This window comes from Brassica rapa, chromosome A07 (genome assembly GCF_000309985.2).
Source record: "Brassica rapa cultivar Chiifu-401-42 chromosome A07, CAAS_Brap_v3.01, whole genome shotgun sequence".
Lineage (NCBI taxonomy): Eukaryota > Viridiplantae > Streptophyta > Magnoliopsida > Brassicales > Brassicaceae > Brassica > Brassica rapa.
Window position 1 is genome coordinate 20,088,534 of NC_024801.2, and position 26,144 is coordinate 20,114,677.

Sequence of the window (26,144 nt, forward strand, 5' to 3'; positions counted from 1 at the left end):
GGAACAGGGGACACGACTTGGGTCATTTTGTAATTATTGAGAAGCCAGTGTCTGTAGTGTAAATATTATTTTGGCCCGAAAGTGAAAATAGACATAAATATTGGACCATTTTGTAAATTAAACAAAACGGTGTCGTTTTACTTGACTTTTCTTTTTGTTTAAGAAACCTAAAAGCTTTATTTCTTCTTCTCTCCTCGTCCATTCTCTGGTGTTCGATCTGTACATCAAAGGTATGATATTTATATGCATTTTGATTTAAAGTTGATTCCTTTGTTAAACCCATATTGAGAATTGGAATCTATCTATCTTTGGTTGGGTTAAGCCTTGTTCAGATTCAGTCTCTTCAGTGTAGTAATTTCGTTTGACTCAGCTGTTATACTTACTGGGTTTATGTTGATGAACATGAGTGTGTGGATCGTTGGATGTTATGTGGGTTTAAGTTTAGTAGATTCAGCACTTCCCATCGTTCCAAGTTTCAATTTTTCTTTCCAGAAAATTTGGGAGGAGATTGATACGATTTTGCATTTTTGCAGAGGTTTTTGAGGTAAGCTTAAGGTGCAATGGGAGACAGTCAGTACTCGTTTTCTCTCACTACCTTCAGGTACGAACTTGTTTATCTTTCAAACGCATCTCTTTGGAAAATTTAGATTGGGGGGTTAATTAGTGTTGTGGTTATGATAACAGTCCATCAGGGAAGCTGGTTCAGATAGAGCATGCTCTAACAGCTGTTGGATCAGGCCAGACATCTTTGGGAATCAAAGGTATGAATGACCTGATGGAATTCTATTTAAAGAGATTCTAAGGAACGTTTGTTGTTTTGTTATCACGACTGTGGTTTCATTTTGCAGCTTCAAACGGAGTTGTCATTGCAACAGAAAAGAAACTTCCTTCTATTCTGGTTGATGAAGAATCTGTAAGTTTGATGACCACATGTTTCTTTCAAGTTTTATAGCAATTGGATCGTTTTCCTTTCTACCCTTGCTTGTGGAACTTTAGTAGGTTGTAACTAATGTTAACCTAATACTTCAGGTTCAGAAGATTCAGCATTTGACTCCCAACATTGGAGTTGTTTACAGGTTCTTCTTCTCTCCTCAGCTATTTTGTAGCTCTTTAATTGAAAATTGGATTTTTATTACTTATGGTATCTCTCATAAGTTGCCTTTTCCTTAGTTCATGCCTTCATCATTTCAATGCTAACTTCGGTATTTTATTCTATGAAGTGGTATGGGTCCTGATTTTCGAGTTCTTGTACGAAAGAGTAGGAAGCAGGCTGAGCAATATAACCGTCTGTACAAAGTAATCTTTAACATCTCTCTTCTTTTCTACTTTTCTTGGAGTATTGCATGTATGATAAATCTTCAGTCCCTGTTAGTTCTCAGATACTTTGGATTGATGTATCTTAAACTGTTTCTTATTAGTAGTTTCCAACTTCTGATGGGGTTTTTGTTGTTACAGGAACCCATCCCCGTTACTCAACTTGTAAGAGAAACTGCAACGGTGATGCAAGAGTTCACTCAATCAGGGTAAGTACTATTCAAAATCTATACGGTTTACTTCCTTCCATAGATTTAAGATTCATTTGAAATGAGAACATTTTGTCAAAACAAAACTGTATCCATAAACTAGACTACTGAATTTTGCTTCACCTTTCGGTTTCCTTCTCTTAATAGTGGTGTTAGGCCGTTTGGAGTTTCTCTACTAGTGGCTGGGTATGATGACAAAGGTCCACAGCTCTATCAGGTATGTAGTAGTAACATTAAAGATGTATATAACCATTATAACTGCTTATGTAAATAAAAACATCTTATTACAGAATTTCATTTTTTTCACTAGGTGGATCCGTCTGGCTCTTATTTCTCATGGAAAGCTTCTGCCATGGGAAAGAATGTTTCAAATGCAAAGACATTTCTTGAGAAGAGGTAAATAACATTTTTTAACTGTTTGTGTATGATCTAGGAAGCATGTCATGTCATCTTAGTCTCTTATCAGGTACACTGAAGATATGGAACTTGATGATGCCATTCACACTGCCATTTTAACTTTGAAGGAAGGGTGAGAGTTCTTACCAAGTCCTGTTTTTTTTTCAGAGTTTTGACAGAACTTAATATCATTCTTTCTCGTCTGTTTCACAGTTTCGAGGGAGAAATCTCTAGCAAAAACATTGAGATTGGCAAGATTGGTGCTGACAAAGTTTTCAGGTAACGTTTCAAGACTCCAAACTAGTAGAATCAAAGAACCTTTGTTTATTGCCATCAATGTTCTGAAAAGAGGCTGTTATGTGCAGGGTACTAACACCTGCAGAGATCGACGATTACTTGGCTGAAGTAGAGTAAACTTTCACTTACCCGTCCGTGCAGCTTAGCCCGCTTTGAATCCTAATGCTATCTTTTTCTTTTCTCTGACTGGTTGCACAAACTTGGTGGTTATTGCTTCTGTAAAACTTTTGGAACTTGTTCAGACTCGAGACCCAATTTTAGAATCTGTTTTCTTTTCATTTATTTATGTTCAAAATGTCATGCACACAAATTACTTGAGCCAAAACTTGAAGTTTTTGTCCAGCTCCATTGAACTTTCAAGAAACATTCCGGAGGATGAATCATTATAGAGATTAGCTTCTTTATTCAGTAATGATTTGGTACAAAGTTTATAGAAGTGATGGCATGGGGACAGGGACGTTGCTAGAGTAGTTGAAAAATGCATATGCGTTTACTTGTTATTCAACAAAGCTAGCTGGTGGATTGTTGTTAGATGATGGAGAATGATTATCAAGCTCACCAAATACTCTTCTACTAATAACTCTGAATACCAAAAGTTTCCATATTAAGCATCATCTTGAAGATGGTTTAGTCTCAGAGCTTTTAGTATAGTATATTCTTTGACCAGCTAGGTATCATCTACTTACTTGAAAATGCCAAGAAGTCAACTATTGGATACATTTTCTATATTACCTGAACTTTCCTTCAAGTATTGATATCCAGAATAATAATTTAAGAATACGCCTTAAACCATATAGTAAATTCATAATTTAGATTTGTTAATGTATCATGAGCATGATGATGATGATTCTTGTGTTCCAGGTTTATGGTGTTCATTATCAGCTTCTTCTAACTCTAGTTCGCTTTCCATGTGCTTGAACCATTTCTTGACTTCATCTTCATCAGACTCTTCTTCTGCTCTGAACTCATTTGCACCAGATTGTTGAAGTGAGTTTGAACTATCTAAGAAACTCCATATGTCAGGATCTGAGTCAAAAGGAATCTCTAGATCTGGTTTGTCTACCTCTTGAATAATGTCATTAAACGCGCTATACTTAAACAAGAGGCCTATCTTTGGATCATCTTCCTGGTTTGAGTTGTAGGAACCACCAGAAGACACTGAAGTAGTAAAGTCTTGAGAGGTCTTTGTGTTCAAACAACCTTCTGCTTGAGACTTATCTTCTTTCCCACAAGAAACAGAATTACTTGAACAAGGCGAGGTTGCTGAGCTCTGAACAAGTATTTTCTTTAGACGAGTATGCCACACATTCTTGATCTCATTATCTGTTCTTCCTGGAAGTTGAGAAGCGATTCTTGACCACCTTATCAAAAATGCACAAAACCAATGTCAATATCAAATCACTTTTTTTGTCCAACACAAGAAGCATGCATATAGTTATTTACTTGTTTCCATAGTTCTGGTGAAGCTTTATGATTGTTTCTTCCTCCTCTGCAGTGAAGTTACCTCGCTTCACATCTGGTCGAAGGTAGTTGATCCACCTTAGACGACAACTCTTTCCACATCTTAGTAGACCTTCGTTATTTTGCATATTTATTCAGAAGCATATTAAGAAAAGCCATTCAATAGGCTTTGCTTTGATCATGATCAGAAAGCAACAACATACCAGATTGTTTGGGAAGAGATCTCCAGTTCTCATGACCAAACTTTTGAATGAAAGAGATGAGTTTCAAGTCTTCTTCAGGGCTCCATGGACCTCTCTTCACTTTGGTCTTGTCACAACAAGGTGCTCTTCCCTTCCCCATTCCCTCTCTCTCCCTCTCCTTCTATGTGTATATATTTTATATATACAATCAGGATCAATTTTGAGATTTACTTTTACCAAATAGAATTTGTTGTGTTGTTTATATAAATGAGAGGCAAGAGTGTGATCTTGACATGAGAAAGATAAATGAAAATAAATGGATTTGATAAATGTCAAATCAGATTTGTTGATTGTTATTATTTGGTATAGAATTCCATTTTCTCATTTTTACTTGATTTGGCATCTACATGATGCATGCAATTTATCTTTTCTTTTAATAGCGATGCTTGTTCACATTTGTGTTGGAAGTAAATATATAATTAAGTTAAAAAAGAGTAAATAAATAGTTATTTTATTCTTTTAATTATTAAAACTAGTTCCAAATAAAAGTCATAGGGGGTGATTGTTTTTGGGTGTAGAATTTAATTTGTAAGTTTATTTGCTGTAAACTATTTTGCTATAACTTTGTAAAACACTTTTTTTTTGCTTTGGAAATAAAACTTACTACAACCATATTTTGATTTGTAAAAAAATTTGCTGTGAGTATTTTAAGAAAAAGAAAACTTGATTGGTTGACATATATATATATATATATATATTTTTTTTTTTGTCATCAACAATACAAATTCATATTGACTCTGTAAACAAAACCGAGTGATCTGCATCTATGTGAACGACAAAAGACGGTTTCTTTCTTGCGTGCTAGACTATCCGCTTTTGAATTTTGTGTCCGTGGTACATAGATAATCTCTGATCGGGTGAAGCTTTCTTTCAGAATCTTGATATCTTCCAAATAATTTGTAAAAGCTGGTCATTTTTCTGGTTCTGAAACCATCTTCATCAATTGAGAACAATCAGTTGCAAACGTAATCTAAAATTAACGTAAATTCTTCATATATTCCATTGTCCAGAACAACGGTTGACATATATAGTTTCAAACTAAATTTTGGCTGTGTATAGCATTTACAGCCACAACCAATCATCTCCTAAGCTTTGAGATTTTACCGGAATGTATTAGGCAATTTTTCTAATGTAAAACTATGTATAGACAAGTGTTCATTTTAATATTTTATTTTATTTAGAAATCTATTAAAAAAAAGTAAATCATTTTAAATTATAATAATGGAATTAATCACATGTATATACTGTAAAATAATAATAGTTATGAAGTGACAAAATTATATATTAGTTTTTTTGGACAAAATATTAGTTTTTTATTAGGTTGTTTTGTCTAAAGTTTGCAATGAGATTTGATAATAATCTTCTTCTTTTTTGAAAAAGATAATATTGTTTCTTGTCAGCTAATTTTGTCTAACTCACTCACATAAGCAACGTGGCTCCATGCAACATTGCCAACTCTTGAATATAGATATTACCCATAATCATGTAGTTCCAAGACAATGATTAAGAAATTCTCTCATGAACAATGCTGTCCAAATTTTAATTATGCATCCGTCATGCATGGAATTAATATATATTTATATTTTGTCAAGACTATCGATTGCGTACACAAAAACAAATACGCTGCAAAGAAAAATATAAAAGCTATAAATTAAATCTGAGAGCTAAAATAGAAGGCAATAGAAACATCATAAAGTAAGTTCAAAATCACATCCGAAAATACAAAAAAACGATGTAGTATATGCGAGCAAAGTGCACGATCTCACCAAACTAAAGAGAGTAAAAAAGGTCAGAGACATACGTCGTTTTTGACTTCTTTGATGTTTGGTGGGTTTGGTTTTGTTGTTGGCACTTGGCTACGTTGATTACTTATTATCACCAAACCTTCATTACTTTATTAATTTCTATGCAACCATCCAAAAATGATTCTTAGTAGTTGTAATATATACTTATTCACTACTATTACTATGCACTCCAAAATCAATTAATGGTTGGAGTATTAAGTATCACCCATGACTGAAGTTAACTCGAAGTAAGAAACCAAAGTAGTTGCGAATATTCAGTGATACATATAAGTTATAAATGTTTGGTTCAAAATTTTTATATAAATATACACAAGTCTACAGTTTCGACATACAAAATGACAGTACGGATTTTGCTTGTTTATGAGGCTCTTGGTAATCAGAAGGTTGGTGAACAAATCATATGAGTGGACACTATATGTGGACAAAAGTGATATAGTTTTTCAACCTCCCTATGGAGTATGGACCTTATTTGGCATATAAGATTTCATAAAGTAAAATGAAAATTTTGTAAGCTTATGAATATGTCCATGTAAGAATTGATGTGCACACCAGAATAAATAACCGATGTGCAGAGCAAGCATAACAGCAACCCATATAAACCACTTCAACTAAACAAACAAATCAATTCATAACATTTTTAAATTTTTATAACACATTTAATTGTCAACAGCTTCGCGCTTGCGCGGGGCTCCGCCCCTAGTAATGATAATGATCAAATAGTTTGAAAAACGTTTAGTGACCAGTGTACTAGTACTTATAAAAGTAGCACTTTAATGACTTGAACTCTGATTGGATTGATATTTATGCAAGTCTGTAACCAGTAGACCACTTAGTTTAACATGTTAACTGATATATTTTGTATATATATACTTGATTCATATATTAAATGGGTATCCGAAACCAAACCGAAATCTCATAAATACTTATTGGATATAAGAATGATTTATACAATATTACTCGAAACCGAATGGTTCCTATCCAAAACCGAACTGAATATCCGAATGCCCACGGCTACCTGGTCCATTACAGGGACTCTGTCATCTCCTTGATACATTAATTACTCTTCTCGTTCGCGGCACATAAACCCTAAACCCTTTGATCTTTTTCAGTCAGTTTCATTTTTCAACTTCACTAAAACCTCTCCACTTGCTGCTGAATTAGTGTGAATAATGGGGAAAAGTCGGGTAAAGATAAGATAATACCTCCGCTGCTCCCGGGGCAAGCTAGGTGAAACATAAACCTCAAGTTTTCAAAAATTTTGAAAACAATATATATATATATATAAATAGATTTCTAAAATTGTAAAAAAAAACTTCAGACCCTCAAACCATAATTTTTTTTTTAATTGTCTAAAAATCTCAAGCATGCCACTGCTGCAGCTTCACCCGGACGTACCTGAAGAGGATATTGAGTTCTCCGACTAGGATTTGAAGTTCGTCGAAGAGAACACTGATTAACGCCCCTATTCGTCACTCGTATTGACACCACTGCTATTAACAGGTGCTCCTTCATGCTGTGTTAGTGGTTTCTTAGGTTCTCATACTTTGAGTTAGCGAGTAGGTTTAGTATTCAATGCATACATTCGGAAGCTATTAGCGAAGGAGCTAGGGTTATCCTATCTGATCAGATTTGTGCATTGATGAATATCTTGTTTGTGATGATGCCAGGCAATGCGTTGGTGAACAAAAGACAGTGGAGGACAGGTATGAGGAAGAGAAAGGGAGTAGTAACGAGATCCAAGTGGATCCTGTTGATGTGCTCCCTGTCAAGACTTAAGATGGCAAACTCCACCAGCGAACTCGTAATCAACGTAAACTATTGTTTAATGATACAATCTCAGGATTGTTATATCTGTAGTCATTCTATGTTACAGTGACAAAGACGTCAAAACTAGCTAAGGGCGATACTGATGAAGCAGAAGAGGATGTTATTGAAGATGAAAATATATTGAACAAATCTCAGAGGAGAGAAAAAGCTAAAAAGAGTAAAAAAGAGGCGAAAAAACAAGAGAAGGAATTGCCTAAAGAGATCATACAAGAGGAGGAAACACCTCAGGCAGCAGTTTTGGTGATGCCTGTTTTGAGTCTTTCTGATTTTTCGTTAAAACTTATTTTTTAACATGTGAATGATTTTTTTTTCTTTTGTCAGGCAGAATTGAACGAAGGACTATCTGCTGAAGAGACGTTTGAAAATAAGAAAAACAAACTCGAGGAGTTGGGAATGCAACTACTTTCTGATCCTGAGGCAAACATAAGAACCATAAAGGAAATGTAATACAAAGATAGTGAAACTTGGTTTGTTATCTGTGTTGGCCGTATTTAAAGATATACTTCCTGGGTAATTTTATCAGACCTTTCCCCCATTTTATCTGCTAATCAGTCTCTTAACCCCACTCTATGATGTTTGAATTTACATCTTTGATTTTGTTGGTGGTGCCAGCTATTAGAATAGACTTCCTACAGAGAAGGAGCTCGAGATGAAGGTCTCAAAGGCAGTAAAGAAAACCCGGTTCTATGAGTCAACTTTATTAAAAGGCCTACAACGTATGCATGTCAAGTATACTTGATTCTTGACTCTTGATTCCTCTGAATATATTTATAACACATATGCTTTTTTGCTGCTGTTTTCCTTGACAGTCATATCTGCAAAAGTTAGTTGCATTTGAAAAGCAGTCAGTCAGTATATAACCAAGTTGCCACTCGGTGCATTTGTACATTGCTGGATGCGAAACCACGGTAGTTGAAGTTCTGATGTCACTTCTCCTTTGTTGTATCTGTCTTTAGGTGTTCATGTCCATACGCTTTGACGAGGATATTGGAAAGCGTGACAGAGACGATGCCAATAAGAATAAATTTAAGAAAAATAACAAAAGAAATATCCAAGAGGAGCAAAATAATGAGCAGGAAAACGATGTCTAAGACCAGAGACGGGGTATTTTACTTTCCTTTTCTGTAATAGATTAGATGGTGCGAATTTTGACGTTTTGACATTGTTTTCCCTCGTTTTGGCAACTCTAGGACCCCGTAACATCTAAAATGGGTTCCGGTTCTTACTGTTCCTTTCATCTAAACTTGATCACATTGTTCAGGTTCCTGCTGATGACAAGGGAGTTACGTATGAACCAGATGTTAATTTTTTTGGTTTTGTTTCTGTGGTAATTTATAAATTATAATTGTTGCTTTATTTATTTTATCTTTGTGGCTAACCATATTTTTTGACATTAAGCTGAGTAAAACCTCCTATCACCAATAATTTTACTTGGTTTGTATTTGTTTTAGTAATTAGTTAACGCTATTAATAACATATCTAAAAATAAAAGTAAAACATACTTCACATTTTTTTTTATTATAAATACTTCATCTTGATAATCTTATTACTCAAAAAAACAAAAAAAAACATAAAAATGAATAATTACATAGTTTTTCTGTTAGTTATTGGTATGTGTTCTTGGTCAAGTGAAGCTTGGATAAAAGAAAACTGCCCTATAAATCGTATAATGATTACTAACCAACTCGGTGGTGGTCAAGTATTGGGATACAAGTGCAGTAATTGGCTATATCAAAATTGGGAAGGCGGTTTAAGAACTTTTAATCAAAACAGAACTTGGGAATTCGCCGATGTTACTAATAGAAGAGAAAGAACAAGGTATGCATGTGATTTATGGTTTGGAGCTCGAAAAGAATTTCATTTTGATGAGCTTGAAATATATCGAGCTGCTGCAAATACTAGATGTAATCAAATACGTCAATGGGCAGCTAGACCTGATGGGATTTGGTTCAGAAGAGATCATGACAAACCGTTAGGCCTTGTCCGCCCCTGGAAGAAAAGATAGATATAACTTCTTCTTTTCCATTTCCTAATATTGAAATAATCAGTAAAGATCTAATAATAATGTGCTATATTGTATATAGAAAAAATATTATAATAATAGTGTATAAGTTTAAGTAATACTTATACATGTTGTTGTTTCAAGGTTGTAAACAATGACACAATATACTTATTTTATAATAATTCTTGTTTTGTAACAGAAATGTCTACATCTTTATGTTTTTCTTTTTAGTATGCAAAAGAAAACATGTTTAGAACCTCTAGGTACCAACAATGAAGTTTCGGGATGTTTAATCAACGTTAGGCATCGCTATTTGAATCTTCAATCCCAATTCGAGATACCAACTATGGAGTTTCGAGTTGTTCAATTGACGTGAACCATCTCTGTGTAAATCTTCAATTCTGATGTTTTGCCTTCCGTTAAAATCATGTTCATAGTATTCCTAAACTTCATACCTTTAATTAACGTGATTCTGTTCTTGAATAAGTGTTATTAAATTCATGTTCATATGACTATTAAACTAATGTTCATAGTGTTCTTAAACTCATATCTTAATAATTTTGTAATTTGGTTGAGGTCATGTTACGCTGGAGCAGGAATCTGTTCTTTTCTAATATTAAGCCCTTCGAAGAGAAAGGTCTTGCTGATGAGTGGGACAAAGTTGGGATGTATCTCTCAGGGTTCAATAAGCTCGATGATGATAATTGATTCTCTGGAAATTTTATTTGAGATTAGGACAAAGGTATAGTGAAGCTCGAGATTGAGATGATTTGTTCTTTTAATTTATTTCTTGAATATACAGCTATATTCTTCCTTGAAGTAATTATGTTGTTTGTATGTTTATTTCAGAAATGTCAAAAGGTTTATGAAGATCTTTACAAAGAGATGACTCAGCTTCTGACTCGAGATCATTTTAGGTAAATTTAGCTTTAGCCTTAATATAACTCAACTTTCTAAAATGCATACACTTAAGTTTTAAAGTGTGTGTTTGATATCTCCACAGGGAAAAGAGTAATTGTCAACTAGAGTGATACAAAATCAGCCAGAAATATAATGTAAACTCAGTTGAAGAAACTGATAGAGGAATATTCTTTGTTTGATGAGAAGCTTGCCTTCCCCAGTTTCCAGCCTTCTTGCTCGTGAACTTTGATCAATCAAAGGTAAACGTCCTGTATCTTTCTTGAACAGAAAGGTCAAGTGATCAATCAAGAACATCTCTCTGGTCACCAATGAGAGCCAGGATTTGTAGAAGAGCGTTAGAGAGAGAGAGAGAGAGAGAAGAGAGACTGAAGTAGCCGTGACTATTATCATGAAGGGAAACAAAGTAAAAGTGACGGGGAAAGGGATAATGATTGTGGTGCGTCGCGTCTAGATAATCAAAGTGGTCGGTATAGACAGAGAAGAGAAGGGATGAAGTCTCCAGATTATCAGGACATCGTCATGGACACTAGAAGTAGCCGAGCAGGGCCTGATGGTGATGTGATCAAATTTCAAATCAGAGCGTTAACCTTCCAGTTCTGTGGTGCAAGAAGAGAATGGGTATGTGCTTTTTTTATTTTTGTGTACTTGGAAACGTTTGGTGTGCTGTCTTTGTAAGTTGATGTTTTTGACTCTAATGTTGATTTGCGCTTTTGAAGAAGCTTTAAAGTTGCTATTGATCATAAGTTTGTTATGGTGAAACAGGAACGTCTCAGGTCAGACTGCAAAATGGGTCTCTTCCAGGGAGGCGGCTGAGCTGTCTGGAGGATCGGACAGGGGTACAAGACAGAAAGCGTCTGAGAAAACTGTAAAGACGGAAGATGGTGTTTTGGGCGAGTTTCATGGTTCCACAAAAGCTTCTCGCCGGCCCATGGTTGAAAGATCTCCTTCTTCGACAAGTCTTGACCGGAGATTCAATTTATAATCAGAGTTAGTGCAAGATGGAGCAGTGAGGTTGAAGAAACAGGCCTTAGGAACAACGCGAAAGATTTTTCAGCACCTGAGGATGAAAGGTTTCGGGTGGATGACACATCACAGGGAAATATATCCTTTAACAATAAAGCCTACCTGAGAAAGTGCCATTGAAGATAGGAAGGAGTTTGGTAGATCTTCAAGCCTATACTTCTGAGTTGTTGATGCTTTTGGGAGCTGTAATAAAATTACGTTCTTCGGCTGGATGACATTGTTTCTGCATATTTTGAGTTGTGAAGTTCAGGTACTCTCTTTCACAAGTATTTGCTGTGTTTTTGTACTTTATACGTTGGGTTTTAAATTTTAGTACATAAAAGAATATTATGTTTTGATTTACCTCTTTTCACGTAATCTAATCCTAAAAATTTATAGACTTCAAGAATAAGCAACAAAACTTATATGTATTGTTTTGTTTGGTATTGGAGTTGCCTTCAAGCCAAATTTAGCTTGAAAATAACGTGATTATTCGAATTATCTGTATATACAATTGATAGCTAATATTGTATTTATATATTACGTTTGTTAAATATATACATATAAAATATATAAAAAGAGAATATATTTTGTTAATTAAATCCGGTTTAGCATGAAATAAAATAATAAGTTTTGTAGAATAAACTACAATATTAGATGCTAAGTCTACAATAACATTAACCTACACCCGCTAATGATCAACTTACACACGTATAACTATCTACACGATTTCTCGCTAGCTGCAGTTTGGAGGTTCATAACATTCGAGAAATGCAAAGTATTTTCATAACAACACCGAAGATGGTATAACACATACATTGCAGCCAAATATTATTTAACTAATGTTATATACTTTTTAAGTTAAAAGTTGCATCCTACGGCATCAAAATATGTTTTTATGGTTTGTATTTTCAGAGAGATTCTTTCGAGATTTAATGGTTTTTCGTTTTTCTAAAAAAACTAAAGTTGGATAGAAACAAAATAAAACAAGAACGAATGACTGCTACAATTAGAGTCGCATCCATACATCATTTCATAGAGTTAGAATAACCAAACTTCAATGTATCCTCACCGAAATTGGGGTCGCAATACCTTCTCCACCAGTAGTTTTCTGTGACAACGTCGGAGCTACATTTCTCTGCGCTAATCCAATCTTTTATTCACGCATGAAGCACATAGCGATAGACTACCACTTCGTTCGTGGTCAAGTTCAACGGGGAGCTTTGCGAGTTTCACATATTAATATCAGAGATCAATACACTGACGCCCTCACCACTTCACTCTCTCGAGCTAGGTTCTTGGATCTTCGTGACAAGTTTGGAGTGAGACCTCTCCCTCTATCTTGAGGGGACGTGTTAAAGATATTATAGAGAAATACTCGGGATTCCAATCCCTTCTGTTATGGCAACTTAGTTAATACGTTAACCTAGAGACCTCCTCTTTATTCTTGTATATATAGGCAATTTTCCTTGTACTGTTAATATATGCAAATACATATTCTTTACACTTTCTCCAGCTTTACAACCTCCTTGTGTACCACCCTAGAAGGTTTGTTATGACCTTTTCCTCTTTTAACAGATGTAGCTGACTCTGAAACAGTCTTCTGATTGAAACAGAGACTCAGGTGAAGTACAATATATAGGTTATGCTGCAGAGACGTACCCACCACACACGGCAAATAATATATCTTCCAATTTACTCACAAAGTGATATGATCTATGCCAAATGTTGTGTTTAAATATAATCTTCAGTAAAGTATAAATAAAAAATTTGGTATAAATCATCATAAAACAATAGGATTATCCATGATAAAATACTCAACGTGACAATTTTTATAATTATAATTCAGTAATAAGAAGATCTTAATTATTAGTTTATAATAATACATTTCCTAACATTTTAATTTTGTGGTTTTGTTTTTGTGGTAATTTATAAATTATAATTGTTTCCTTATTTATTTTATCTTTGTGGCTAGCCATATTTTTTTATATTAAGCTGAGTAAACCCTCTAACACCAATAATTTTACTTGGTTTGTATTTGATTTAGTAATTAGTTAACGCTATTAATTACATATCTAAAAATAAAAGTAAAACATACTTCACATTTTTTTTTATAAATACTTCATGTTGATAATCTTATCACTCCAACAAAAAAAAATCATAAAAATGAATAATTACATAGTTTTTCTGTTTGTTATTGCTATGTGTTCTAGGTTAAGTGAAGCTTTGGTACCAGAAAATTGCCCTATAAATCGTATAATGATTACTAACCAACTCGGTGGTGGTAAAGTATTGGGATACAAGTGCAGTAATTGGCTACGTCGTGAATGGCAAGGCAGTTTAAGAACTTTTAATCAAAATAAATCTTGGGAATTCACTGATGTTATTAAAATACGAAAAAGATCAAGGTATGAATGTGATTTATGGTTTGGAGCTCGAAAAGAATTTCATTTTGATGAGCTTCAAATATATCGAGCTGCTTCTAGGCGTAGATGTAATATAATACGTCAATGGGCAGCTAGACCTGATGGGATTTGGTTCAGAAAAGATCATGACAAACCGTTAGGCCATGTCCTTCCCTGGAAGAAAAGATAGATATAACTTTTTCTTTTCCATTTCCTAATATTGAAATATCAGTAAATATCTAATAATAATGTTTTGTGAAACAAAATATATGGAATTACACCGTCATAGAATAATGGAAAAACTAAAGAAAGGAAATACAAATATGGAAAGAGTACAAATCATAATCTAATAAGGAAAAAGCAAGATGATGATTCTCTCTCTCTCTCCTCGCGGCTGACTCTCTCTCTAGCATTGGGCCGGTCATAACCGGCCCGGTTATGGATATCCACAATATGATTTATAACACTCTCTTTTGGATGCCATAACCATACAGAGTTTGTAATACGTTTTAGATGTTGCCTCATTAAAACCTTACCAGGAAAACCCAGTGGGACAAAACCATGGCGAAGGAAAAATAGTACAACACGTATTACTCCCCTTGTTCTAAACATCACTGAAGGTCTTTCAGTCTACGCATCCCAATCTAATGCGTGAGCTTTCTGAACGTGCAGGTAAGAAGTGATTTGGTGAACAGGTCGGCAGAGTTGTCACTGGAACGCACTTGGACGACTTGAAACTCGCCGGCATTCTGAAGCTCGTGCGTAAAATAAATCCAAGTCTTTTGTTCCTTGCAGGTAACGAATAATATGTTTAATTCCGTCCCAGTGCCTTTGGGTCGGACAAGAGCTAAATTTAGACAATAGATTCACGGTAAAACATATATCTGGTCGTGTATGCATACGAGGAGAGAGCTATTCATCAAAATAAATTTTTAAATGTACTGATTTGTTATTTTCAGATCATGAACCACATTAACTCTAACTTAAAAGACAAGGTTGGTGGTTGTTGTTGTTCCTGTCAGGTCACTGATTCACATTCACCAGATCAAGAAGTTTGAGTCATAAGTAGAGATTAGACAACAGATTATGTGTTGTTCTTAAAAGAAACTTACAAAAAACCATTACTACATGAGCCTACATAAGTCCCTACATTGACGAGACCAATCAGTCACATTCAGTACCATCAAAATCAGTAAATGAGAGAGAGTATGATTGATACATGCAAGGTTCTCATGTAGTCACTCCAAATTTTCTTTATGGGAGATTGAAGAAAGGATACTTGGTTTTGCGAGCTGGTGATTAGCTGTTACTGTTAATGTGGCTTCTTCTTCTTCTTCTTCTTCTTCTTCTTCTTCTTCTTCTTCTTCTTCTTCTTCTTCTTCAACGTCACTAGGCCCAATGTGAAGTTCTCACTGAATGGTTTTAGAACAAACAAACAAAAGGCCCATATTACGTAGCATACAAATCGGCAAAATGAGCCGAAAGGAATTAATTAGATATATATACTACTCCCTCCGTTTTTTTATATAAGTCGTTTTATAGCTATGCACGTAAATTAAGAAAATCATTAATTTTTTATATTTTCTAAACAAAAACATCATTAATTATTTACCTAACCACAATTCAACCAATAGAAAAATAAAAGATATATTACCATTGGTCATACAATATTAATTACTAATAAATTTTACATAAAAAACCGAAAACGACATATAATTTGGAACAAAAAAATTTCTCTACAACGACTTATATTAAAAAACGGAGGGAGTAGTAGATACTAGATGATATTCTGTGCATGCGCAGAGATGAATCTTTTACACTAATGTTTGTTCATTATCATTATTTGATGTTAACATTTTTTAACACTACAATCTTTATCGATTATAAAATGACAAATACAAATGTTGGTCTCTTAAATGTATCATCGTTGTTGAAGAGTTAACATATTACAACTCATTTTAATTATTTTTGAAACTTTAATTGCACAAAAGAAACTTAAGTTTTATGACTGACACAAATCACCAAAACCAGATAGACAACATAAATTGTAAAATGACAAAAATTGATTAGGTTTTCTGTTCTCGATTTGTTTATTTCTATAAAATTGTGCTTTCATTTTCGTTTCTTTGATATGAGTTTAGTTTGGGCTAATTTGTATTCTTCATATAGCATTCTATCAGAGGTTCTAACAGCTGATATGTTTTCATAAAATTCAGATTTAAGGAAAACCTATTAATTAAGATATTTTTTTAATAATTCTTTTATATATTTGATGTAATAACCTGTTGAGGACAAAAAGATGTAATAACCGATAAAATTTGTTTTCGTTAAAATATCAAATATCACTTATTTTACTATATAATTAAATGTTATATTTTTACCTATCTAATATTTTGTATCTAAGCATCTATCTTATGATTAGTATCCAAACTGAAAATTTTATTTTATATATTCCAGTTAGTTATCAATCATTTACATATTTACTTTTTAATGTTATGTTTTGTAAAATTGATGTATTGTAAAATCTGTTAATTTTTCTTATCTGGTTTGTATTTACTGAAATTCAATTTTATAGTTTAAAAATTACTGTGTCAAATTATTTAACTGTATTAATTATTTTAATGATTTAATTCTGATATTATATATATATCATATTTTTTTTATTTTCAGTTATTGATATCAAAATTTGAATTAACAGTAATTTACAATACATTATATTTGACAATATTTTGTTGAGGAATATATTCTTATCCAAAAGCGTAGGTCGAAATATTTGTTACCAATTTGTTAAGTTGTAGATTTTAAGACATTAATAGATTGTTTATTAAGATCTTTATTTATATTTTGGAATATTTATGAAATATTTATAAGGTTAGTGTTTTCCAACTGAACCTTTTGATTTCAAAAATTTTAAACAATAATATACATTTTATATGTAAAAATGAGATAAAAAGTACTATACTGTAATTTAAGGTCAGCATTTTTTCTTATATAAAATGTCGAACAAAAGCTTTAAAATGAAAAAGATTGACTATTAGATAATCTGTAAAAAAGAATCCATGCATACATTATGGTGGGGGATTTTCAAAAATATGAAGAAAATATTAGTTGACGTTCACCAATAAGTGAAACACATATATGCCAAGAAAATAGAAAACTATAACCCATATATAATTATAGGTATCCCGTAATTATATTATAAGGTCTACACATCTGGTGCGGTTTAACATATAACGAAATATATATCATTTTAAAGGGTCAATGTTCTACGATATGTAAACTCAACAAAGCAACATCATATATAATTTTAATAATGGTTGGGTAAGTATTTATGTAATAAGTCTAATAATATTTTTACTGGGTAAGTATTTACGTAATAAGTTTAATAAATTTTCTACTAAAAACGGTTCTGAAGAATATATACCATGTGGGTCTCGTATTTGAGGTTTGAATCGTATAATTATAGAAAAACTGATTAAGTTAGATATTAAATAATAAATTTTAAACTTTTAGTAAATAGGTCCAGTAATCTTTGTATAAGTAGATTTTTTTAAGACTTGTTTCTTTTTAATAGTATTGATTACATTTTAGTAAAACAAAAAGTCATAGAAAAACACGTTTACCATCCATTTGAATTGAAAGATAATTGATTAGGATTTTAATGTGTTAGAGCTCATTTTCTTTTAAAAAAAATCTTAAAATAGATAAATACTCTCTATTTGCATCAATTATTAAAAGGAAAAAAGAGAGTAGGCATCGCTATATCTTCTTCTCTCGCATCTAGGGTTCCGCTGCTTCTCTCTCCGCATCTGCTTCCGTCACGGGGGAGCCTAGCCGACGATATGTATTGAATTTCTCAGTAGAGAAGCTCGTTACTCTGATTGAATCCACGATCCTGAATCTTACATCCATCTCACAAGACCTCTTGGGATTTTCAGATTCATAAACAATTCGATAGTTAGATTAGCGTAGGGATCTATACGAAGCAATCGAACACCGGTAATCGATTATGGATGCTTTTGGTATGGGGGGAAGCAGTATGAATCAAGCTCCTGGACCCGATGATCTTAAGAAAGCTGTAGACAATCCTACAGGTTTGTTCTTCGGATCGTTTATATGTAGTTTGAATCTGGATCTCGATGTCGAACTTGAATTTGATGCTTACTTGATTTGTTAGAAGAAGAAGATTTAGGAGGAATCTGAAATAGTATTGTACCTGCGCTTTGGCTTCTTGCGTTTTGTATCAAACTTGCATTATATTATAGTAAGGTTTCTTTGGTGCAGGTGATTCAGTGTTCGATGCATCTCAGTATGCGTTTTTTGGGAACGATGTGGTGGAGGAGGTTGAGCTTGGTGGATTGGAAGAGGAAGATGAGATTTTGTCTTTCAATGGGATAGGGGATGGCTTCTCTTTTGATAAGGAAGAGGTTTAAATTCCACTCTATTTCTCTTAAGCTAGCTTTTTTTTCTATGTTTTGGAAGAGATGGAGCTTTTCTTTGGTTTTTATATACTCTAGTGACTTCAAAATTTTACTCCCCGATATATGCAGGTTGGGGATTCTAGGCCTTTGTCTGACGTTGATGATCTTGCTACTACTTTTTCAAAGGTTGGTTAGCTTTCAAACAATACGCATTATAATTGAATCATATATGCAATCATACACTTCTATTTCTGGTATATTTTATTATGAAAGTTTAAAGCTTTGCTTTGGTGGAACTTTTGATCTGAGGATTTTTCTTTTCTTTCTATGTTATTATAGTTGAATAGGGATCCTGATGTGTATAGAAACATGGGACCAATCACTGATAGGCGATCGAGCCAGAGTGAGTTTCAAATCTTGTATTTTCCCTGCAGATTTCATTCATTTTCATGGTTCTCCATCTTCCTTACAAGGAAGGCTTTGGTTTGTGGTTTAACAATGCAATGTCTTTCTTTTTGTTCTCAGATTCTTTAGTACCTGAGTGGACTCAGAGGGAGAAGTTACCTGATTGGCATGGCTCTGATGCTATCAAAGATGACAAGGCGTGGTCGGCAACACCGTATCCTGAACCACAACGTCAGCTGCATCAAAACCTCAATCAACAACAGTTTCCCAGTGAGCCGATCATTGTCCCGAAGTCATCTTTTGTTTCATATCCTCCTCAAGGCAGCATATCACCAGATCAGCGCTTAGGACACCCAAATTTACCATATCATTCTGGTGGGCCTCAAATGGGATCGCCAAACTTCTCTCAGTTCCCTACTTTGCCGCCTCAGTTGGCTGGCATGCATCATGGGTCTCCCCAGCGCACTGGGAACATGCCTCAGTTTCGTCCTGCTCTTCCTCCGAATAATCGCCCTCCCGCTCAATGGATGAATCGTCAAAATGTGCATCCTGGTGATAATTCAGGGATCATGAATAACGCGATGCTACAACAGCTGCCTCATCAAAACGGTTTGATGCCCCCTCAGATGCAGGGATCTCAGAATAGGTTACAACATCCAATGCAGCCTCCTCTCGGTCATATGCCAGGAATGCAGCCTCAGTTATTCAGTCCCCACCTTTCTCGATCATCATCTTCCGCAAGTTATGATGGAATGCTTGGCTTTGTTGATCCTAGGGAATCAAGACCAGGGTCGGCTCAAGGCAACAGACCGAACATGCGTTTTCATCAACAAGGCTTTGATGGTGGTGTTCAGAGGAAATATAGTGGGTTGCCTCCTTACCGGTCTAAATACATGACAGCAGGGGAGATAGAGAATATTCTGAGAACGCAGCTTGTTGCTACACACAGCAATGATCCTTACGTTGATGATTACTACCATCAAGCCTGTCTTGCTAAGAAATCTGCAGGTGCGAAACTGAAACATCATTTCTGTCCAAACCACTTGAGGGACCTACTACATCCACGGGCACGTACAAACAATGAGCCCCATGCGTTTCTTCAAGTTGATGCTCATAGTCTTGGTAGAGTTCCTTTCTCTTCAATCCGCAGGCCTCGTCCCCTTCTTGAAGTGGATCCTCCAAATTCAACCAAGTCTGACAATGCAGAGCACAGGGCTACCGATAAGCCCCTTGATGAGGAACCCTTGCTCGCAGCTAGAGTGTACATTGAGGATGGTCATAATCTCCTCCTTGATGTTGACGACATAGATCGTTTCTTAGAGCTTACCCAACTCCAGGATGGAGGAATCCAGTTGAAACAGAAACGGCAAGCTTTGTTGGAAACCCTTGCGGTTTCACTGCAGCTCGTTGATCCCCTTGCCAAGAATGGGCAAAGCCGGTCCCAGGATGATTTAATCTTTCAAAGTATCATCTCTCTTCCAAAGGGTCGGAAACTACTTATCAGGTATCTTCAGCTTATTTTCCCTGGCAGCGACCTTATGCGTATAGTCTGCATGGCCATTTTCCGTCATCTGAGATCACTGTTTGGAGTCCTCTCATCCGATCCTGATATCACCAAAACCACAAACAAGCTTGCCAACGTTGTGAACTCGTGCATTCACAAGATGGACTTAGGACCCATAAGCGCCTGTCTAGCAGCTGTTTCCTGTTCTTCCGAGCAGCCACCGCTCCGTCCTTTAGGCAGCCCTGTTGGAGACGGAGCTTCCACGGTACTGAAATCTACACTCGACAGGGCTTCTGAGCTTCTCCGGGCTAATAACTTCAACAATGCGGGCATGGCTCTATGGCGTGCTTCCTTCAATGAGTTCTTCAACCTTCTGATGAGGTACTGCATCAGCAAGTACGACGGTATCATGCAGACTCTGAACTCGCAGTTGCCACCAGAGTTTGCTAGTGAGATATCTGATGCAGCTGCGCAAGCCATTGTCCGTGAAATGCCCATTGAGCTTCTACGTTCGAGTTTCCCACATATCGATGAGCAGCAAAAGAGATTGCTAATGGAGTTTTTGAAACGATCCATGCTTGGAAGCCAGAAAACCGAGCCAGTCTTGGGCTGATAGTATCTAGAATCAAGAAACCTTACGGCACCGCGATGTCTGTATATGAAGCATAAGATGATGCAGAAAGGGTAAAAAGAACGGTAGAGAGTTTAAACTCTTTATTTTTTGGTAGTAGAAAAAAAGCAGCGAAGAAGAGGTTCGGTCTCTCTGTACAGAGAAAGAAAGTCTTTAGCTTTGCAGAACTTTGTAGCCAAGGCATTATGTGTTTTCTGTGTTCTCTGTCATCGTGGTTTTCTTTTTTTGTTTCGAAACCTTTTTTATGTTTTGATACTTTCCTTTCTCTTTCAATGTTTTGCCAAATAAATATTTTGGGTTATGCTTTGGTAATGAATCCTATTTGTTTGTTCATATCACATCTCTTCCAAGAAGCAAAGAGTACACTTATATCTGATCGTTGAAGAGATAGCTCATGATGATGAATTGGAGGTGGCTAAATAGGTTCTTGAGGAGCTGCGATTGCATACGGTTGTGGGACAGAGTGCAGTAGATAGGATTTGGAATTTAGAATGATGAGTAGGAGTAGAAACCATGATTCTATTGACAAAAAGATGATGTCAGTTTTATCATTTATGAGGATGATGATGATTCATGTACGATCGATTGTCTAAAACAGATAAGAAGCAAGAAACGCAATAAGTTGGCGTTTTTATCGACATAAAATTAAAAGATCCAGTTGAAACAATAAGCAAGATGTTGATCAAGAGGGAAAAAGTCTGGAACTTTAATTCCGATTAAAGAAAAGTCTGATGATTTAGTGAAACAAAAACTAAAGAGTGTTTGGGTTGGTAAACGCAAGCTTGTTACTCATCTTTCGCCTCTTCCTCTTCAGCCTTCTCATACGCTTCTTCTTCCACTGCACTACAAAAGTAACAACACCATAACACGTAAAAGAAGCAAGATGCGTCTCTAAACAGATAAACGACTTATCACACATATACGATCAATCATGAAATTAACATGATAAAGCAGTCTAAACAGATTACACTAATGTTTTTTTTTTTTTTGTGTTGATCTTTTAGAATGTGCTGATGTTTTTGATTTTTTACGATCTTGGTCTCTCCTTCGTAACACAGATAAAGCAGTCTCGGAAACTACTAGATGACCAGAGACAGGAGTCGCTCTCTTATCGAGCTTCTTATCAATACAAACTAAATATATGTATTTGTATTGTTCCAAACTCTGACTCTGATTAAACCATGTTCTCATCAGTGAAACCATTAGTGTAATCTTTCTGATTACTTAAAGAGTGGATTAGAAGAAGATGCTGGGACTTTCAAACATGCCATTTTCATCACGAGGCCTTTTGCTTCTCTCAGAACTCAGAAGCTTTAATAAGATCAACTTTCTTGTGTCTGGACAAACATAAATTAAAATCTGTGATTGGCTTAGTGATAATCCTAGCTTTTTTTTTTTTTTTTTGTCAACCCATTTTCCATTAAATGGAAACATGTGCCCAATGGGCATTACATTTACAAGTGATATCCTAGCTTACTCTACAGCCAGCATATTTTGGTTGGTATATATGGAATATCTGTATTTTTCTGATAAATTAAACAATATAATATTGAGGAAAATTAAGAATATTTGTTTATTTATTGTAAAATTCGAAAGTGTATATGTACTACGGGGTTCTTCTTCTTCTTCTGGGACATCCCAGAAAATGGACACAAGCCTAGTCTTGTCTCTCAAACTTAATCATTGCTTCAATTCTCTCAACACTTGCACGCCATGTTTGTTTTCTCCGCCGCTCCGTCTCTCCCCTTGCTACTCCCGCCGCTTCTATTCTCCGGTCACTGTCAACGCCGCCAAGAAAACCTCTCAGATTATCCGCTCTGAACTCGATGACAGAATCAACGGCTCTGATTCCCGCTTCCTCGACCGTGTAAGCTTCTTCCCTTCTCCCTATTTTCGATTCACTGTCAACATGTGTCTCCACTCAATGGTTATTGTATGTCTTTGTGGATTAGTTTTGAGCTGAAAGTATTAACCTTTACTACATTGGTTCGGAAATTGTTGAGCTTTAGCAACTTCATTTTTTGACACTGTGTCTTAATTTTAAGAGTGGCTTGGCTTGGCTTGTCTTGTCTTGTCTTGTCTTGTCTTGTTTGATCAATAGCAACTTGAGAGCTATTATATTTGTCTATGGATCCAAGAAGGGAGTTTCGTTTCTTTCATTGTCCTGTTTCTAGCTGTTTTGGGCACCGATACATATTTTGTTGTCAGCTCTTTTTGCATTGTTCTCAAGTCTTACTAACTTTTGTTTACAGCAAAAGGCTTTAGAGGCAGCTATGAATGACATTAATGGTTCGTTTGGTAAAGGAAGTGTAACCAGATTAGGGAGTGCTGGTGGTGCACTAGTGTGAGAATCTCTCTCTTTATACTTGTTGAACAACAAGTCCTATAAAACATCTAGATTCCTCCATGTGATATTTAATTTCAGAAAAATAAAAAATGATTTGTGTTATTGCAGAGAGACTTTTCCGAGTGGTGTTTTGACGCTTGATCTTGCATTAGGTGGAGGTCTCCCAAAGGGTCGAATAGTCGAGGTATGCACTTTCTTAGAGAAAAGAATAACAACTGTGACATTCTGATAATTGGTTATGTGACTTAATAATACTGCAGATATATGGACCAGAGAGTAGTGGCAAGACCACGTTAGCACTCCATGCAATTGCTGAAGTTCAGGTTTTCTTTCTTGTGAACCAACTACTTCGATCTGATCTTTCTATATGTTGCTGAAACATGGTGGTTTTGTAACTGTGCAGAAGCTTGGAGGCAATGCAATGCTCGTTGATGCAGAGCATGCCTTTGATCCAGCGTACTCCAAAGCATTAGGTGTTGATGTTGAAAACTTGATAGTGTGCCAGCCTGATAACGGCGAGATGGCTTTAGAAAGTAATCCAAAAACATTCTTATTATGATATGGTTACTTTTCATGCGTGTGAGTTAGCTAACATGTTTCTTTCTTTATTACTCAACACAGTTGCAGACCGTATGTGTCGTTCGGGTGCGGTTGACCTTATATGTGTTGATTCTGTTTCAGCACTTACTCCACGTGCCGAGATTGAAGTAATGATTTAATCTCTTCCCCCACATCTACTTTCTTTGCTTGAATGAATTGTTTCTGAGTTAGAATTTGTTTACTCTCCTGTTTGTGCATAGGGTGAGATTGGAATGCAGCAAATGGGGTTGCAAGCTCGTCTTATGAGTCAAGCTCTTCGTAAAATGTCGGGAAACGCCTCTAAAGCTGGATGTACACTTATTTTCCTTAACCAAATCAGATACAAGGTATTAGTACAATACACCTTTTATGTTGTCTTCTTGAACTAACATTGATGTTCTGTTATGCTATGAAGATTGGTGTGTACTATGGGAACCCAGAGGTGACTAGTGGAGGAATTGCGTTGAAGTTCTTTGCGTCCGTCCGGCTAGAAATTCGTTCTGCTGGGAAGATCAAATCTGTAAGGACAACAGGTCTACTAAGATAGTACTTTATATCTGTGTGGTTTGGTCGGTGTTACTCATGTCTAATTCTCAATTTACTTATTTAAAGAGCAAAGGAGATGAAGATATTGGTCTACGGGCTCGTGTAAGGGTACAGAAGAGCAAGGTTAGTATTTACGCAAAACATGTCAAATTATATTTGAACATAAGTGAATTGTCTTATTATATATTTTTACATTTGCAGGTTTCGAGACCGTATAAGCAAGCAGAGTTTGAGATTATGTTTGGGGAAGGAGTCAGTAAACTGGTATGCATCATCAGTCTCTCTGACAGCATGTTTCCTTGTCTTTTAACTTAAACCTAAAACCTGTAGGGATGTGTTCTTGATTGCGCTGAAATCATGGAGGTTGTAGTCAAGAAAGGTTCTTGGTACAGCTACGAAGACCAAAGGTCTAGTTTCTAAACTGTAAACTCAAGACATCTCGTGGATACAGATTGTGAGATATGCATTTGTGTTTTGCGTCTCTTTTTCAGACTCGGTCAAGGAAGAGAGAAAGCACTGCAGCATTTAAAGGAAAACCCTTCTCTTCAAGACGAAATTGAGAAGGTTTGCTTTCTTCCTTCCCATGTGAATGTTAAACTCTTTGCATCAGTTTGTTTATCTTTATTAATTTATTTTGCAATGGTGTTGGCTTGCAGAGAGTAAGATTGTTGATGTTAGATGGAGATGTCCATAAATCAACCCCTTTGCTTAGCAGCAGCTCCTCTTCTGTTTCACATCATGAAGAAGAAGATGACAACTCGCTTGATGAATTTCAATGACTAATCCATCTTAAATGTTCCAATCAGCAAACATAATGTTCTCCTCTAGTTTCAAGGATCATCATTCAAAACTCCATTTGTTTCAGTCTATAAACATGTTCTTATAGATTCAAAGTATGTTCTTAGCTTCTTAAAAACATTACATAGAAGATAACAACGACACTAAAACATATAATAGAGGAACACGAGTACACATGAGTTAAACACAGTTTCAAGATTTTACTGAGCCAAAGCACTTGTGTTGTACACAAGAAGAGCTCCTCCGGCAAGAATACCGGCGAGTGTCACCGCCCAAATCGCCAAACCGGTGACTCCTCCCTTGTACACGTCACCACTCGCTGACCACTCGTCCTCGTTGTAGATAGGACTGTATCCATCAACGTTCGCACCATACTTGTCGACAAATTTGTACACACCGTATCCCTGAAATGAAACGACATCGTTTTAGAGGCTCAAGACGGGAAAAAACACTAAAACGACGTCGGTTTAGTGACTCAGACGGAAAAAGACATTAAACGACACCGTTTTACCTTGCCCTTTCTGCCTGAAGCGTCGACGCCGTCCCTCAAGTCCATGCTGCCGTTAACTCCTACACAAAAAAAAGATTTAACGGAATAAGCTAACACTTTTAACGGTAACGGTAGCGTTTTCATAAGTAAAAGTGTGTTATGTTGTACGGACCAAAGGGCTTGTCTGTTTTGATCTTCTTGACGCCACTAGCGACGATTCTGAAGGAAGAAGGAGAAGCTCTTGTGAGCGATGGCAATCCTCTCGCCGACATCTTCTCCACCGTGAATCCCGCAGGTTTCAATGTCACTGATGAAAGCATCACTGAAGCAGCCATGTTCTCACAAAGATCAAAGTTCTCTTCTTCTCTTACGATCTCTAATCTCTATGTCTCGCATGGTGCGTTTGTGTGGTGTTTAAATATGATGAGAGAGGAGATCTGACAAGTGATTCTTGTCCTCACACGTGGCGACTGGTGTGTGGCTTTCCATGGATATCTTCATTACTAACGTTATCTTCAATTTTGCCACGTAGGATTTTCAGT

General features: G+C 35.7%; 5 protein-coding genes and 2 long non-coding RNA genes across 9 annotated transcripts; 4 read left to right on the forward strand and 3 right to left on the reverse strand.

Annotated features, from left to right (window-relative positions):
• Position 1: 1 nt before the first annotated feature.
• On the forward strand, positions 2–2,556 carry LOC103830494 (proteasome subunit alpha type-2-A). The gene is made up of 12 exons (XM_009106296.3): positions 2–230; positions 534–601; positions 685–761; positions 849–913; positions 1,030–1,076; positions 1,221–1,296; positions 1,456–1,523; positions 1,671–1,740; positions 1,834–1,919; positions 1,990–2,052; positions 2,133–2,198; positions 2,285–2,556. Exons 2-12 carry the CDS (start codon positions 561–563, stop codon positions 2,331–2,333), a joined length of 708 nt encoding a protein of 235 aa, XP_009104544.1. The 5' UTR covers positions 2–230; positions 534–560; the 3' UTR covers positions 2,334–2,556.
• A 339-nt stretch (positions 2,557–2,895) lies between these two features.
• LOC103830495 (transcription factor MYB63) lies at positions 2,896–4,019 on the reverse strand. Its single transcript, XM_009106297.3, has 3 exons — positions 3,881–4,019; positions 3,660–3,789; positions 2,896–3,577 (listed from the first exon to the last, which is right to left on the reverse strand). Exons 1-3 carry the CDS (start codon positions 4,017–4,019, stop codon positions 3,043–3,045), a joined length of 804 nt encoding a protein of 267 aa, XP_009104545.1. The 3' UTR covers positions 2,896–3,042.
• Positions 4,020–7,891: 3,872 nt separating this feature from the next.
• LOC117126720 lies at positions 7,892–8,577 on the reverse strand. The gene is made up of 2 exons (XR_004449521.1): positions 8,439–8,577; positions 7,892–8,366 (listed from the first exon to the last, which is right to left on the reverse strand). It is a non-coding gene; the product is annotated as an uncharacterized LOC117126720 (long non-coding RNA).
• A 1,315-nt stretch (positions 8,578–9,892) lies between these two features.
• On the forward strand, positions 9,893–11,764 carry LOC103830496. Of its 3 annotated transcripts, none has more exons than XR_004449519.1 (3): positions 9,893–10,470; positions 10,557–10,713; positions 11,237–11,764. It is a non-coding gene; the product is annotated as an uncharacterized LOC103830496 (long non-coding RNA). The 3 variants fall into 3 exon arrangements; XR_004449520.1 differs by lacking the exon at positions 11,237–11,764 and adding an exon at positions 10,803–10,813; XR_004449518.1 differs by lacking the exon at positions 11,237–11,764 and adding an exon at positions 10,794–10,813 and having other exon boundaries at positions 9,894–10,470.
• A 5,827-nt stretch (positions 11,765–17,591) lies between these two features.
• LOC103830497 (protein PAT1 homolog) lies at positions 17,592–21,177 on the forward strand. The gene is made up of 5 exons (XM_009106298.3): positions 17,592–17,975; positions 18,166–18,308; positions 18,432–18,488; positions 18,642–18,705; positions 18,828–21,177. The coding sequence occupies exons 1-5, from the start codon at positions 17,891–17,893 to the stop codon at positions 20,822–20,824; spliced, it is 2,346 nt and encodes a 781-aa protein (XP_009104546.1). The 5' UTR covers positions 17,592–17,890; the 3' UTR covers positions 20,825–21,177.
• An 861-nt stretch (positions 21,178–22,038) lies between these two features.
• LOC103830499 (DNA repair protein recA homolog 1, chloroplastic) lies at positions 22,039–25,222 on the forward strand. Its single transcript, XM_009106301.3, has 13 exons — positions 22,039–22,709; positions 23,095–23,186; positions 23,298–23,373; positions 23,450–23,512; positions 23,593–23,722; positions 23,811–23,896; positions 23,990–24,115; positions 24,184–24,288; positions 24,381–24,437; positions 24,516–24,578; positions 24,645–24,721; positions 24,806–24,878; positions 24,971–25,222. The coding sequence occupies exons 1-13, from the start codon at positions 22,275–22,277 to the stop codon at positions 25,091–25,093; spliced, it is 1,506 nt and encodes a 501-aa protein (XP_009104549.2). The 5' UTR covers positions 22,039–22,274; the 3' UTR covers positions 25,094–25,222.
• Positions 25,174–26,031, reverse strand: LOC103830498 (photosystem II 10 kDa polypeptide, chloroplastic-like). The gene is made up of 3 exons (XM_009106299.3): positions 25,775–26,031; positions 25,624–25,682; positions 25,174–25,516 (listed from the first exon to the last, which is right to left on the reverse strand). Exons 1-3 carry the CDS (start codon positions 25,935–25,937, stop codon positions 25,313–25,315), a joined length of 426 nt encoding a protein of 141 aa, XP_009104547.1. The 5' UTR covers positions 25,938–26,031; the 3' UTR covers positions 25,174–25,312.
• Positions 26,032–26,144: the final 113 nt, after the last annotated feature.

What these genes read in the sequence shown, in the direction of transcription:
- LOC103830494 (XM_009106296.3), top strand. Translation starts at nt 561, where the DNA reads ATGGGAGACAGTCAGTACTCGTTTTCTCTCACTACCTTCAG. An exon ending in TTTTCTCTCACTACCTTCAG is followed by an intron (nt 602 to 684) that starts GTACGAACTTGT and finishes TTATGATAACAG; the next exon opens with TCCATCAGGGAAGCTGGTTC. An exon ending in AACATTGGAGTTGTTTACAG is followed by an intron (nt 1,077 to 1,220) that starts GTTCTTCTTCTC and finishes TATTCTATGAAG; the next exon opens with TGGTATGGGTCCTGATTTTC.
- LOC103830499 (XM_009106301.3), top strand. Translation starts at nt 22,275, where the DNA reads ATGTGCCCAATGGGCATTACATTTACAAGTGATATCCTAGCTTACTCT. An exon ending in TAAGGGTACAGAAGAGCAAG is followed by an intron (nt 24,438 to 24,515) that starts GTTAGTATTTAC and finishes TTACATTTGCAG; the next exon opens with GTTTCGAGACCGTATAAGCA. An exon ending in GGGAAGGAGTCAGTAAACTG is followed by an intron (nt 24,579 to 24,644) that starts GTATGCATCATC and finishes TAAAACCTGTAG; the next exon opens with GGATGTGTTCTTGATTGCGC.
- LOC103830497 (XM_009106298.3), top strand. Translation starts at nt 17,891, where the DNA reads ATGGATGCTTTTGGTATGGGGGGAAGCAGTATGAATCAAGCTCCTGGA. An exon ending in TTGCTACTACTTTTTCAAAG is followed by an intron (nt 18,489 to 18,641) that starts GTTGGTTAGCTT and finishes ATGTTATTATAG; the next exon opens with TTGAATAGGGATCCTGATGT. An exon ending in TGATAGGCGATCGAGCCAGA is followed by an intron (nt 18,706 to 18,827) that starts GTGAGTTTCAAA and finishes TTTTGTTCTCAG; the next exon opens with ATTCTTTAGTACCTGAGTGG.
- LOC103830495 (XM_009106297.3), bottom strand. Translation starts at nt 4,019, where the DNA reads ATGGGGAAGGGAAGAGCACCTTGTTGTGACAAGACCAAAGTGAAGAGA. An exon ending in ATCTCTTCCCAAACAATCTG is followed by an intron (nt 3,790 to 3,880) that starts GTATGTTGTTGC and finishes AAAATAACGAAG; the next exon opens with GTCTACTAAGATGTGGAAAG. An exon ending in CACCAGAACTATGGAAACAA is followed by an intron (nt 3,578 to 3,659) that starts GTAAATAACTAT and finishes ATTTTTGATAAG; the next exon opens with GTGGTCAAGAATCGCTTCTC.
- LOC103830498 (XM_009106299.3), bottom strand. Translation starts at nt 25,937, where the DNA reads ATGGCTGCTTCAGTGATGCTTTCATCAGTGACATTGAAACCTGCGGGA. An exon ending in CAAAACAGACAAGCCCTTTG is followed by an intron (nt 25,683 to 25,774) that starts GTCCGTACAACA and finishes TTTTTTGTGTAG; the next exon opens with GAGTTAACGGCAGCATGGAC. An exon ending in CTTCAGGCAGAAAGGGCAAG is followed by an intron (nt 25,517 to 25,623) that starts GTAAAACGGTGT and finishes GTTTCATTTCAG; the next exon opens with GGATACGGTGTGTACAAATT.